General features: G+C 36.0%; 1 protein-coding gene across 1 annotated transcript in view; it reads right to left on the bottom strand.

The window, feature by feature from the left end:
• Positions 1–15,006, bottom strand: part of ARCN1 (archain 1) — a 37,335-nt gene extending 22,329 nt beyond the window's left edge. The window contains exon 1 of the mRNA XM_074302279.1: positions 14,845–15,006. Coding sequence (XP_074158380.1) covers positions 14,845–14,847 — 3 coding nt within the window. The 5' untranslated portion in view covers positions 14,848–15,006. The remainder of the gene's footprint in view (positions 1–14,844) is intronic.
• Positions 15,007–15,225: the final 219 nt, after the last annotated feature.

Raw genomic sequence — 15,225 nt, 5'->3', positions numbered from 1 at the left:
TTGCAGCCTTCCTAACAACTCTTTTAGAATCTGGCATTTCATGAAACAAAGCACACCAGGAAGAGGAGAGACCTTAACTGCCATTAGAGACAGTAAGAAGAAAATTAAGTACAATGTTAACAATTTCTTCAATGAAGTAACCCAGAGTACCCAAGTAGAGTTTACAAAAAGACCATTTTTTACATTTTGGAAGCCACAATGCCAGAAACCAACCTCTGAAATATCAACCACCTGCTAGCATTAAATAGTCTTCTCAGCATTATGTTACCTCTCTCCACATAGGTAAGCTGCTTCAAGAAATGGGTACCAGATGGTGCCTGAGGGCAACTCTCAAATTCCCCCATTCTGTTAAGTCAGTCAATTCACATAAATGTTTATAATATCAGCACACTACACTATGTATTAATTATAGGAGAAAGTACTCCTTATTCATCTAAAAATAGTGTAAGAAATAGTGTGAGAAAAAGTTACCATCATTCACCTCAAAGCAATAAGGTAGCAGACAATCCATATACAAGAGATATCAGACTTAACTGCTTACTGCACAAATAATTCACAGATTCATAGTCTATTAGAACTGGAAGAAATCCAAGAGATTCCATTTTTTCCATCCTCATTTTTATAAAAGAAGAAACTGAGGCTTAAAAAAGGTCAAATGATATGCTTATGGTTATACAGTGAATAATTATTGTTTAGCCTAATGAACAAGGATTTTTAATTTTAACAACTGATTTGCTTTAATTGCACACAGGTCTCAAGAGATCAAACTATCAGCTTCAATGTGAAAGCTCTACTCAAAAGTCAAATAAGTACAAATTTAATGGAAAAGTGACTTAAAAGAGCAATGAAACCTCATGAAAATGAGTCTGTTTTTCATTTGTTTTCTTTTTTACAGTTTTCTTCTAGTTCTTTTCTTCCCCCTGAAGCTTGATTTCAAAAATCCCACCTATCTTTCAGGTTTAATCTCTAATCAGATATACTTCTTTTTGGCTAAGGCAATTGGGGTTAAGTGACTTGCTCAGGATCAAACAACTAGGAAGTGTTAAAGTGTCTGAGGCTAAATTTGAATTCAGGTCCTCCAGACTTCAGGGATGGTGCTCTATCCACTGTGCCCCCTAGCTGCCTCCTAATCAGATATACTTTCTAACTAGTATCAAACTTACTCTTACATACAATTGAGGGAATTGGGTATTGCCAAATAGCCACAGGATTCTAATCCTTTGGGGTGAATTGTTTTGCAAATTAGTCAATTCTTACTCTATTTTCAATAAGGGTAGGGTTAGTTTGACAAGCATACATTTAGTTTACTCCTTTCCAAAAGAACTGTTGGTATAACTTTTTCTGACTTGGGAGACATACCTTTATTTTACCATCATTCAAAAGCATGGTTCAAAGGAACTTCCTACTACATTTCCTAATATCTTTCTCAAAGGTAGTGTCAAGACTAGATTAGATTGGTCTGGTAAAGAGATCCAATGATTAATTTTTTTTTTGGTCTAGTTATATGATCCATTTGGGGAACTTGTTGGTGTAAAAACTCACTTCCACCTCATCAATTTTTTGCACAGAGCATATAGGAAGTACCTTCATTCTAGTCATCATATAATTCCCAGACAATTTGTTACACTGACTCAGCTTAAATGATACATGCTTAGAACGTACAAAAGTATCTTTATATTTGTCAAGAAGGAAAGCAGCTCATTGGTGTTCAAAATCAAGCAGCACTGTATAGAAGAGATTCCAATTTGAAGTTAGCCACAGTTTTTATCTCAGCTCTGTTACTTACTGCCTACTTGTATGACTTGGCACAAATTATTTCATTTCTCTGGGACTCACTTGGAAAATTATGAGATTGGATCAGCTTACTAAATAAAGTACCACCAAATTCTATTACCCTATGCACTGTAGGCCACGTTGTTCTACACAACCCTTCCTTGCCCAAAACAAGTACACTTTTAGCCATTTTTCTGCAATCCTTTGCCTCTACATCTTCTCCACCCCCACTTTCTACCTTTAGTTTGAAAATAAAAATAAAATCATCACAATAATTTCTAGAAATGATTTTCCACAATTGCTCTATGATTCTACACATCATACCAGTAGTTTCTGCAACCAAATCACCTCTTTCTGGCCACCATATCTGCAGTGTTGGTTGTTTTTTTCCTTTTGGAATGCAAGTTCCTTGAAATTAGGGAATGTTTGGTATTGTTATCCCCATATTTAGTGCTTAATAAATGTTCTTTCTTTTCTGTCTTTTAATTCAACAAATTTGTTCTTCCTTTCTTCTGTTCTTTCTCCGCTTTTAATCTGCTTGATATTTGTACCGAGTTATGTTCCACATCAACCAATCCTGATATCATTTAAGGTTTGTTTCAGTTTCAATACAGCAAAAGTTTTTAACCTAAAATCCATGAACTAGCTAAAAAATTTTTTTATGGATTCAAAAATATTGTGAAGAGTACCATAGGCTTCATCAGATTGCCAAAGAAGTCATGGCATACCATAGAGTAACTTACTTTAGTAAGGATCTAAATTAAACAAAACTAGTTAGTGTGCCACAATTATTATATAGAAACCAAGCTGTTAAGGCTTTTTTTTTTTTTTAATTTAATTCTTTTGTTACATTATAAGTTCTAAACTGTCTCTCTCCCTCTTTTCCCACCCGACACTGGAGAAGGCCACGATTTGACACACATACATGTAAAAACATACTGTGCATAATTCTATTTATCAATTTATTTTATGGAGGTGGATAGCATCTTTATAGTACTTTGAAGCTGGTATGAGTATAATACTAAGAATAATTTAGTCATTCGAAGTTTTTGGGAACATCATTCTAGTATTTGTATGTAAAAGAGATGCCAATTAAGAAAACTGATACAATAGAAGAGAAGTGCTAAATTGAGAGAAGGGATAGAATGTGAAACACTGTGGAGATAGAAATGACAAAATTTGACTGCTAGGATAATAGTTTAAATGAACTGCAAACTTAGTACATGAACATTGCAATTATGGAAATAAAAAAACTTATTGTGTTCTTAGACTGTATCAGAAGAGTCATTGTCTAGGACTAGAAAAGTGAAAGTTTTGTTGCACTTTGTTCCAGTCAAGTCATATCTGGCATACTATGTGCAAGTCTGACTATTACATTTTCAAACAAGTCTGGAGATTATTACCTTATCAGGACTGGCTGAAGAAATGGGGATGCTAATCAGGAAAAGAAAAGATGGGGTGAGGAAGAGAACATGACAATCAATGGTCTTTAAATATTTAAAGGTCTGACCCAGGGAAGAGGGATCAGACAAATTCTGTTTGGCCTCAAAAGGTAATCTAGGAACAAAATTTAGACGTTTCCAAAGCAGGCCATTTAGAATCCTAAATGCTAAACAATTTCTAAAAATTGGAGTGATATGAAAATGGAATGGTCTATCTTAAGAAGTTATAAGTTCTTATGAGCAAACATTATTCACCATTTTTCTGGTTTGTTATAGAGGAGATTCTTATTTGGTTATGAATTGAACTAGAGAGCTGTTAAGATCCCTCCTAGTTAAAAGACTTGATTAAAGTTTGTTATAAACACTGTGTTATAAAGATTCTATCAGCTCCCCAAAAGTCTCATAATAAAATGCTACACAAGTGATAACTATGAATAGTTATAGTTTGTAAGCTAAATGTTTAAGCCTGATCTATCCAGAAGACAAATTTTTAACACTACTTCTCTTTCTCTGACCCCAGGTTGCCTGGAGGGGAGCACCCCCAGATAGGGACTGATAGGATTCATCCTAAAGATGGTTCTGGGTTTCAGTTAATATAATACAATCACTGATTTCCAGTTTTCCTAATCAAGCTTCTGTTTATATAATAATTTATATTTTGAGATATGGGGATAAACAAGATTAGATATTTACCTTAAAGCACATAACCAAAGGATTCTGCAAAGGTTATATTTCTGACAATAGACAATAGACTTCTAACTTAAATATCTTGATAATCAAACAAAACTTTTCTCTTCATAATGTGTGTGTGTATTTGGCAGAAATCTCTAATTTCACTGGCATAGAGAACTTCAGTTTTAGAGGTGCCTAAGGATGATGAGTTTAAGGGACTTGCCCTGGATCAAACATCTAGTATGTGTAAAAAGCAGAAAACCTGAGCCCAGCTTTTCTTGACCTCTGAAATACCTCTATTACCTATATTTAATAATATTAAAACATTTATATTCAAATAAGTAAGCTTTAGTTCCTGCTGTAATTTGAGCTTATTTTTCTCTCTTCAATTCTCAGTGACAATAGAAGGGAACCATCCTTTACATAATAGCTTTTTTACAAACTTGAAGACAATCTCTAGAATTTTTTCCTTTCAAATTGCCAGAATCACTTTTTCTAAAAACATGATCAGCAAAAAGGTGAGGACAAATTAGGATCTAATAGCAAACCCTTTCTATTCAGAAATATTCTAAATGCTTTGGAAGCTATAACATAAAAAACAATGGCTAAGGAATCAGGATACTTGTTAGTAACTATCTCTAGATCTTTGGGAAATTTATTTAATCTCTTGGTTATTTCTTCATTTGTAAAAAGTGAGAATGGGGCTAGATCACCTCTAAGGGCCCTCTCAAGTCTAATATACTATAATTCTAAGCATTTTAAAGTTTAATAGTAGCAAAGGTAAGTTGACTCCTTAAAACATGCATTTAAAATCTACTATTCTAGGGTAAACACTGGATCCATCTATTTACCTGTGAGTTAAGTTGCAAGAAGACATATCATTTAACCAAAGCAACTCATAGATAAGTGACCCATTACCTCTCCATTCACTCATAGTAAACATCTAAGTAATCAAGGAAAGTGATGTGGCATACTTGATTAAAAAAAATATATGCACCAAGCAAGGCATTATACATAAAAGGGTACAATTCCCCAATTTTAGTCCTTATCAACAATTTTTGACACTCTTGATCCCTCTCCTACAGGATACTTTCTTCTTCAGTTTTCATGACATCACTTTCCTTTTCTATTTCTTATAGTGGATCACTCACTGTCTAAGTCTCTCCTTTCCACATGGATATGCAGCCCAAGGCTCTGTCTTGAACCTTTTCCTTGTCTCTCTTACTAATTTCATCACTCTCATCAGTTCAATTATCTTTATGAAGAAGACTCCCAAATCAATAGGGCTAGCCCTCGACTTTCCTGAGCTACAGTCACTTATATTGCTAACTGACTTTGGTATATCTTCACCTATATGCTCTGACACCTCAAACTCAACATTTCCAAAACAGACTCCATTATTCTTTTCCCTAAATCTAATTCTATTTCTTACAGGGGTACTACATTGATTAATTCTAATCGCCTTTGTAATGCTGGAGTCAAATCTTACTCTATTACTATCCCCAATCAATTGCCATATTCTATTTCTGTAGTTCTCTCTACAAAGTATCCACATTTGACCTCTTCACATACTTCAGTTTAGGCTCTCATCATCAGTATTTTTGCAATAGCCTCAAAATGAGTCTCCTAAATCTGATCTCTATACCCTTCATTCCATCTTCCACAGAACCACTAAGGTGATATTCCTAAAGCATGGATCTGATTATGCTCAAGAAGCTTCAGTGACTCCTTATTGCTTCTATAAATGAAATATGAACTAATTCCAATATTTAAAACCCTCCACAATCTGACTCTATGTTTACAGATTTATACCACATAACTCCTCCTTTAAGCATTATACATTCTAGTTAAACTAGCTTACTTGTTTTTTCCCAATCATGTCATGTCATTATTTCTTCTGACTTTACACTGCCTATCCTCAATATTTGGAATGTTCTCCCTTCTCATGACATTTTCTGTTTTTGAAATTTCCAGCTTTCTTCAAAGCTTAACTCAAATATCATCTCCTACTCAAAAGCCATCCCTAATCCCCCATTCTAATTAGTAGTGCCTTCCTTAGTCTGAATTACACACAAATCTATATAAATGCTATAATCTATCAACAGAATATAAGTTCTTTGAGGGTAGGATTGTTTCATTTTTGTATTTATATACTTTGTACACAGCAGAAGCTTAATAAAGGTTTGTTGAAAGTTGATTTCAGAAAAACCTAGAAAGGCTTACGGGAACTAATGCTGAGTGAAGTGAGCAGAACCAAAAGAACTCTATACACAATAAAAAGATTATGTGATGATCAATTGTGATGAACTTGCCTCTTCTCAACAATGCAGTGATTCAATGCAATTCCAATAGACTTGGGATGGAAAATGCCATCCACATCAAGACAGAGAACTATGGAGACTGACTGTGGATTGAAGCATACTATTTTCACCTTTCTTTTGTATGTTTTTTTCCCTTTTGGTCTGAATTTTCTTGTACAACATGACAAAAATGGAAAATACATTTAAAAGAATTGCACATATTTAACTTATATCAGATTGCTAGCTGTCTTGAGGAGGTAAGGGAGAGAGAAAAATTTGCAACACAAAGTCTTACAAAAATGTACATTGAAAACTATCTTTAAATGTATTTGGAAAAATAAAAATAAAGAAAAAAAAGGAAAAAAAAGTTTGCTGAATTGAACACTTAAAGCTTCCGCCTATTCCCTGATGCTTTGTTACTCTTTATTCCCAAAGAATTATATCTCAAAGGAAAAATTTATTGCTCCCAATTTTGACAAGTCATTTTCCTTTCTTAATTAAACATTCTGTGATAGATACCAGTAAAAGCCATAGTATTTCAAGTCTGATTGGATATTTTGTCTTCTACCCTTTTATGAAATACCCGCACAATAAAAAGGGAAGAAAATATAATAATGAAATGTACCACATATTAAAAATTTTAAATATTATTAAAAAAAAAAAAAAAAAAAAAAAAAAAAGAAAAAAAACCTCTTCAGCAGGAGTTTCAGACTTCTCATATTCTTTCCACTCTTTCAAGAAAAAGGAAAGCTAATTGAGGGTAAATAGAATGAAGGCAGAGCACAGTATCTAGAAATGGAAAAATTTGTTCTTGTCTACATGTCTTTCTCCCATAAGCAATGAAATTCGATCCCAAGTGTCTTTCCAAGTTTGAAATGGATACTTTAAGCCAAACATTTATTGGTTCCTAAACAAAGAAACAGTAATTGGTAAATCAAATAGTCTTGAACTCAGAAAAATCTAGAAAGACCAATTGATGCTGAGTGAAATAAGGAGAACAGAAAAACACTGTACACAGTAACAAGATTATGTGATGATCAACTATAACAGATTTGGCTCTTCTAAACAATGCAATGATTCAAGGAAATTCCAATATTCTTGGGATGGAAAATGCCAATCACAGCCAGAAAGAAAACTATGGAAACCGAATGTGGAATGAAGCACAGTATTTTTACCTTTGTTTTTTTCTTTCTTGTGGTTCTGCCCATCTAATCCCCTCCCTGCCCCAGAATGATTTTTCTTGTACATTATGACAAATATGGAACTATATTTAAAAGGATTGAAGGTATTTAACTTATATCAGATTACTTGCTGTCTTGGCGGGGGTGGGGAGAGTAAGGGAGAGAGAGAGAAAAATTTAGAACACAAAAGTTTTACAAAAATGTATTGCTAAAACAATACTGTATAGAATGTATTCTGATGGAAGTGGATATCTTCAACAAAGAGAAGATCTAATTCAGATCCACTTGATCAATGATGGACAGAATCAGCTACACCCACAGAAGGAACATTGGTAAAGAGTATAAATTGTTTGCATTTTTGTTTTTCTTCCCAGGTTATTTTTACCTTCTGAATCCAATTCTTCCTGTGCAACAACAACAAAAAAAATCAGTTCTGCACACATGTATTGTATCTAGGATATACTGTAATATATTTAACATGTATGGGAATGCCTGCCATGTAGGGGAGGAGATGGAGGGAAGGAGGGGAAAACTCGGAACAGAAGGGAGTGCAAGGGATAATGTTGTAAAAAATTACCCATGCATATGTACTGTCAAAAAAAAAAAATTGTCATAATTATAAAATTAATAAAACAATTAAAAAAAAATAAAAACTACAAAGTGACTTTGGCAAAAAACCCTAAATAATTCACCAAACTTCCTCTAGCCTCATTTCTTCATCTGTAAAATGGAGATAATAATAGTACTTACCTCACAGAGTTGGTATGAGAAACAAATGAGATAATATATACAAAGTACTTAACAAATCTTAAAACCCCAAATAATGTGTTAACTATTAATAAAATTGATTAATCCTATTAATTAAATAATCAACAGAAAGGAAAAGGAATCAAATACTAATTTCCCCAGGCTTATTAGATAGTGGAGAAAGAGTAGTATAGCTAAACTAAATCACTGGGTGTTCATTCAGGACAAAAAGCAAGCTGGACCAGAAAATATCTAGGGTTTTATCTTGTTATAAAGCCTATGACGACATGGAGGAAGGGGGGGCAGGGTAGAGGGGGAAGAGAAGAAAGGGAGGAAGATTGGAGTCAGAGAACCTGGATTTAAATAATGCCTGAGTGTCCTTAGGCAAGTCATTTACCTTCTCTGAGCCCCCAATTCCTCAATTATAGAATGAGTAAAGGTCTCACTCACAAAAAGTCTGTAATCTTATGACCTCTTGTGAAGTTGAGCTCACTCATGAAAACCAATTTCATTTTTCTGATTGCTCTAAGTATTAGGAAGCTCTTCTAAATATCAAGATTAAATGTGCCTCCATATAATTTCTATTCATCATTTCTACTTCTCCATCCATATTCATACAGTATGATTATCTCACCTGAAAGCCACCTTCAAATGTTTGAGAACAATATCTGTGTTCCTTCTATACCTTTTTTCCTTCCCTGGATATACTAGTCTGTCAATGTCCCTCTTAAAATGTAGGACCCAGAAGTGAATGTGATATTTCATATGTAGTCTCATTGGTACAGAATACTCTGGGAATACTACCTTCTAAATCAATCTGTTAACAAATATTTATTAAACCCCTAAAACATGCCAAAGGGAACAATGAATAGTGTTGGGCCTGGAATCAGTAACACTCATCTTTCTGAGTTCAAATTTGATGTCTGAAACTTACTAGATGTGTGACCCTGGACACGTCACTTAGCCCTGTTTGCCTTAGTTTCTTATCTGTAAAGTGAGCTGGGGAAGGAAATAGCAAACCATTCCAGTATCTTTGCCAAGAGAACCCTAAAATGGGGTCATGGAGAGTCACATAAGATTGAAAAAAAGACTTAAGAACAATAAAAAACATGCCAATTACCATGACAGATACTGGGGATTCAAATATAATGAATGAAATCATCACTATTTATAAGGAGTTTACATTCTAAGAAGGAAGACAAATACACATGTAAATAGAAAGAGAATAAATATAAAGCAGGTAACTAAAAAGGAGTTGGGACCCTAGTAGTTAGGGGCAAACAGGGAACTCTTCATATAAAAGACAGTGTTTGACTTGTGTTATGAAGGAAGAGAGGAACCCAAAGAGATTGAGATAGGGAGGGAATACATACCTAGAGAAAGCCAATTAGAACAAAAGCCTGGAGATAAGAGAAGGGAATATTATTTGAGGGGAACAGAGAAAGACAATTTGGCTGGAGTGACGAGGAGTATCAAATAAAAGGATGGGCAGATAGTTTAGAACAAGACTGTGAAAGGCTTTAAAAATTAAACGGAGGAATTTCTATTTTATCTTAGATATTATGCTCCTCTTAAAGTCACCTAAAATCACATTAGCTTTTTAGATGATGATGTCACACATTGTTGACTAGATTGCATTCCGTATAAAATGTTTTCTAACTTAATCTCTCTTTGAAAGTATAGAACTAATTTTTGTGGTAGCAAAGAACTGGAAATTGAGGAGATGGTTACCAATTTGGGAATGGAACAAGTTGTGTTATAAGAATGTAAAAGAATACAAATATGCTATAAGAAATGATAAGCAGGCAAATTTCAGAAAAACCTGGAAAGACTTAATGAACTGATGATGAACCAGAAAAACCCTATACACAGTAATAACAACATTGTGCAATGATTAATTATGACAGCCTTAGCTCTTCTCAGCAATACAACAATCTAAGACAATTCCAAAAGAATCATGATGAAAAATGCTATCCACATCCAGAGAAATAACTACGGAATCTGAATGCTTATCAAAGCATACTACTTTCGCTTTTTTTTTGGCCTTTTTTCCCCTTCATGCTTTTCCCTTTATTCTGATTTTTCTTTCACAAACATGACTAATGTGGAAATGTTTGTACACATATAGCCTGTATCAGGTACAATTTTATTAAGCAGAATTATTTTGACTCATCAATTTGTAGAGTATTAAAAGGTAAATGAAATCATCAAAGAGAACTTAAAGAACTTTGAAATTCAACTGTTTTCATTCCAAGATGTGCGACTTCTTAAAGTATGTGGATTTTATTTGTATCCCAAAGAGATCTTAAAGGGAAAGGGACCTGTATGTGCAAGAATGTTTGTGACAGCCCTCTTTGTAGAGGCCAGAAACTGGAAACTGAATGGATGGGCCCATCAATTGGAGAATGGCTGAATAAATTGTGGAATATGAATGTTATGGAATATTAATATTCTGTAAGAAATGACTAACAGGATGATTTTAGAAAGGCCTGGAGAGACTTACATGAACTGATGCTGAGTTAAATGAGCAGGACCAGGAGATCGTTGTATACTTCAACAATACTATATAATGATCAATTCTGATGGATGTGGCCATTTTCAACAATGAGATGAACCAAATAGAGCAGTAATGAACTGAACCAGCTACACCCAGAGAAAGAACTCTAGGATATGATTATAAACCACTACATAGAATTCCCAATCCCTCTAATTTTGTCCGCCTGCATTTTGGATTTCCTTCTATTTCAAAGTCCAATTCTTTTTGTATAGCAAAACAACTGTTTGGTCATGTATACATGTATTATATTTAATTTATACTCTATCAGAATATTGAACATGTATTGGTCAACCTGCCATGGTTGGGGGAGGAAGAGGGGAAAAATTAGAACAAAAGGTTTGGCAATTGTCAATGTTGTAAAATTATCCATGCATATATCTGGTAAATAAAAACTATTAAAATTAAACAAACAAACAAAAAAAAGTATGTGGATTTTACTAAAGAGATATATTATTAAATATGTTAGGTTACGTTAAATCACTCATCTAACTGATTCCTGGGAGGCAGCTAGATGGACAGTGGATAGAGCACCAGCCCTGGAGTCAAAAGAACATGAGTTCAAATCCAGCCTAAGAGACAACACTTACTAGCTGTGTGACCTTGAGCAAATCACTTAACCCCAACTGTGTCTCAAAAAACAAAAACCCAATGAAATTGAAACTATATCCACTCATATGAGTGTTCCAAATCACTACTGATCAGAGAAATGCAAATTAAGACAACTCTGAGATACCACTACACACCTGTCAGATTGGCTAAGATGACAGGAACAAATGATGATGAATGTTGGAGAGGATGTGGGAAAACTGGGACACTGATACATTGTTGGTGGAGTTGTGAAAGAATCCAGCCATTCTGGAGAACAATTTGGAACTATGCCCAAAAAGTTATCAAACTGTGCATACCCTTTGACCCAGCATTGCTGCTATTGGGCTTATATCCCAAAGAAATACTAAAGAGTGGAAAGGGACCTGTATGTGCCAAAATGTTTGTGGCAGCTCTTTTTGTTGTAGCTAGAAACTGGAAGATGAATGGATGTCCATCAATTGGAGAATGGTTGGGTAAATTGTGGTATATGAAGGCTATGGAATATTATTGCTCTCTAAGAAATGACCAGCAGGAGGAATACAGAGAGGCTTGGAGAGACTTACATCCACTGATGCTGAGTGAAATGAACAGAACCAGAAGATCGCTGTACACTTCAATGCTATATGAAGATATATTCTGATGGAAGTGGATATCTTCAACATAAAGAAGATCCAACTCACTTCCAGTTTATCAATGATGGACAGAAATAACTACACCCAGAGAAGGAACAGTGGGAAGTGAATGTAAATTGTTAGCACTACTGTCTATCTACCCAGGTTACTTATACCTTCGGAATCTAATACTTAATGTGCAACAAGAAAATGGTATTTACACACATATATTGTATCTAGGTTATATTGTAACATATGTAAAATGTATGGGATTGCCTGTTATGGGGGGGGGAGGAAGTGGAGGGGAGGATAATTTGGAAAAATGAATACAAGGGATAATATTATAAAAAAAAAAATTACTCATGCATATATACTGTGGGAAAAAATTCTAAAAAACAAAAACCCAATGCTTAACATCCTGAAATCTGAAAAAAATTAGTTCTGTAAAAGGGTATTTATGGAAGTTCAATAACTCTTTAATACTTAGAACATCCCTTCAGAGATTTAGTTTCCTCATCTGCAAAAAATAAGCAAAATCAGTTAAGTCCTCCTACAATCATAATCATCTCCTTTTCTTAATCTCTCTCACCAAACTGGAATGACACAACAATAAGCACCTATCAAATGCTTTCTATGTATAGAGCACTCTGATACAAAGATAAATAGGAACATTAAAGTGTATCCATAGGAGAAAGATGGAAAAGATGGATGATTGTCATCTTCCAAATATGTGAAGGCCTTTCATGTGGAAAGGAGTTACTAATATTGTATGGAGTAGTTCCTGCTCTCAAACAGTTTAGTTGTACAGGAGTAGGCACAACATTTATACAGACAAGTAAATATAAGACATTTTGAAGAAGCAGAAAACTCTTAACAACTAAGGGAGACCAGAAAAAACTTCCTATAAAAAATGGAAGAAATTGAAGAAAGTCGAAGATTTTAACAAGTAGAGGTTAAAGAATGCTTTTGAAGCATACAAGAGGACCTGTGTTAAAATATGGAGGCTAGAAATGGAATGTCTGGATTTTTAGAACAGGTACCTACACAGAGCTCTCATTTATCTGGGATTTTTGATTGTGAACTCAAAGCACAAATTGAGGTGGAGCTGATACACAGACAGGGTCATCTACTATACTACATTCAAGGAATTACCATTCTTCAAGTAAAGACAGAATGAAGATACTATATTGACCTACCAACAGCATCAGGACTCTAGAGAAAGTTGTGATATATCCCTCCAAAAATCCATATTTTCAATATATGGAGGTCATGCATGATCCAGATATATTATGCTAAAGTATATATGGACATGAAAACTTTTCATGTAATAGACTCATCTAAACACACAAAAATGCAAAACGTACGCACCATTCACTTGACAAGGCTTTGACTTATCTTCTGTCAAATCCTACTTTTTATTGATAAAAAATGCAATTCTGTTGTCTTTCTAAACAAAGATTTCAGAGACATTAGTTTCACATTAGTTTAAAAGATAAAACTTTAAAACGCTAAACTTCAAAGCTCTAAAATTTTACATTCAGAATTAAATGTACTAAAAATAGTTAAAAATGTGGGCAGAAGGAAGTGTAAAAATCCCCATTCAATATTTGTGTCTATTGGAATTTTAAAATAACATTTTTTTTCCTGAAAACTATATATAATGTTGACCAAAAATATTACAAAGAATTACTGTTTTATGCAACATATTTAAAATAACTGTCAGTTTTTTAAAGTCTAAGTAACAACTTCCCTCAAATCTCACTTCGAATGTCAGCAAAGCTTGATTACTTTAATCAGCATCAAATTATATTGTCACATCTCCATTGTGTGTTAAGATACTTTAAATCAGAACATTAACATTTTGTTAAATAACAAGAAAAATTATGATGGACATGAAAGCATCAGGTTTCTAAACAGCAATACAGAGCCACTAAATTTTAATTTAAAGATGTTACTAAAAACGGTGAGGTGACTGAGAGTCAGAGTATTCTTATGCAAGCATTTTATTAAAACTACATATTTTTTATAAACCTCATTTCCACACTAGAACATATAATCCATCTCTCTGGATGATTGGGAGCCAGGAGCCCTGGGATCAGCCCTATACTTGTCTATTTTTTTAAAAATCTATTTAAATTGCGATATTAACCTAGTTAAATAAATCTCAGTTTTTAAAATAGGTAAAAGGAGGTTCTGAGGAGCAAATGACACTACCTCTCCAAACCTAATCTCCTCCAGGCTCCTGAGGCCTTGTCTTCTACGTTTCTATGCTCAACCGGACACTTGGAGTGCTGACTTGTCAGTCAGTGGGTTCTGATCTTTCTCTGCAGGAATCAGTGGGGAGGAAAGGAGAAAGACCTTAAGATAACCTAAGGCTAACCCTGGCGCTTAATACAAGCCATTCTTTAACTGCACACTTTTCCTACACTAAAAATCAGGATGAACATTTATACTAAAGCATCTGACGGGGATGGGGCAGAGATCAATGGTTTAAAGGGGGGGGGGGGTTCCACCAAGTATTCCAGGAGAGTCTGGCAAGGAAAGCAGCACTTGAGACGGGTAGCCCGGTCCAGCCCAACGTCCACCCGCTCACATCTCCCGGACGGTGAGAGGGCCTGCAGAATGAAGGGGACAGGGGAAGCCCGGCCCGTGCTCGGTACCTCCGGCAGGGACACAAGCCCCTAGTCTGAGCGATCGCCCACAGGGTCCCGGGGGGATCCAAGCCGGAGAGTCGCAGCTGGCCCGGCGTCCGGACAGCAGCGGGACCCTCAGTGCGTTCACTTAGGCCTTCCGGAGGACCGGGCCCTGAACCGGCTGAGGAGACACTGTGCCCGCCAGGCCCCGGGAGGAAGGCCGGGCCGGGGGTGCACAGCTCGAGGCGGGGCCAGTCCAGAGGCAAGGCCGGCTGGCTGGCCCGGGAGAGGGGCCGCCGGACTCCCGGGGATCGAACTGGGGACTCGTCTCGGATCTTACCATGATGAAGGCGGTGGTGCGGCGAGCCCGCGCTCCACTGGGCAGAAGGTTGAGGGACCCGGGTGGGGAGGACCGGCCACTCTGGACCTGCCGCTCCCCTGACAGGAGCCGCCACCGCTTCTCTTCTTGGCAAGATGGCGGCCCCGAGCCACGTCTCCAACCGGAAACGGCGTGGGTCAAAGGGCAGGAGGCGGGATCAATGGGGGCACCAATACCCGCCCACCTAGTCTAGACTCATTTGATCTCACGCCTCCGGGATGCCTCCGAACCTGAGTAAAACATGCCCTTTCTCTCTCGGTTCCCCTCCTGGGCCCGATTTTCCCACGAACCCGTCTGGGCTCCTCGGAGCTTTACTGTACCGTATTCTTGTTTGCTCACACT

This window comes from Sminthopsis crassicaudata, chromosome 3, assembly GCF_048593235.1.
Source record: "Sminthopsis crassicaudata isolate SCR6 chromosome 3, ASM4859323v1, whole genome shotgun sequence".
Taxonomy (NCBI): domain Eukaryota; kingdom Metazoa; phylum Chordata; class Mammalia; order Dasyuromorphia; family Dasyuridae; genus Sminthopsis; species Sminthopsis crassicaudata.
Note: the sequence above shows the minus strand (reverse complement) of the source record. Positions and strands in the feature narration are given on the sequence as shown.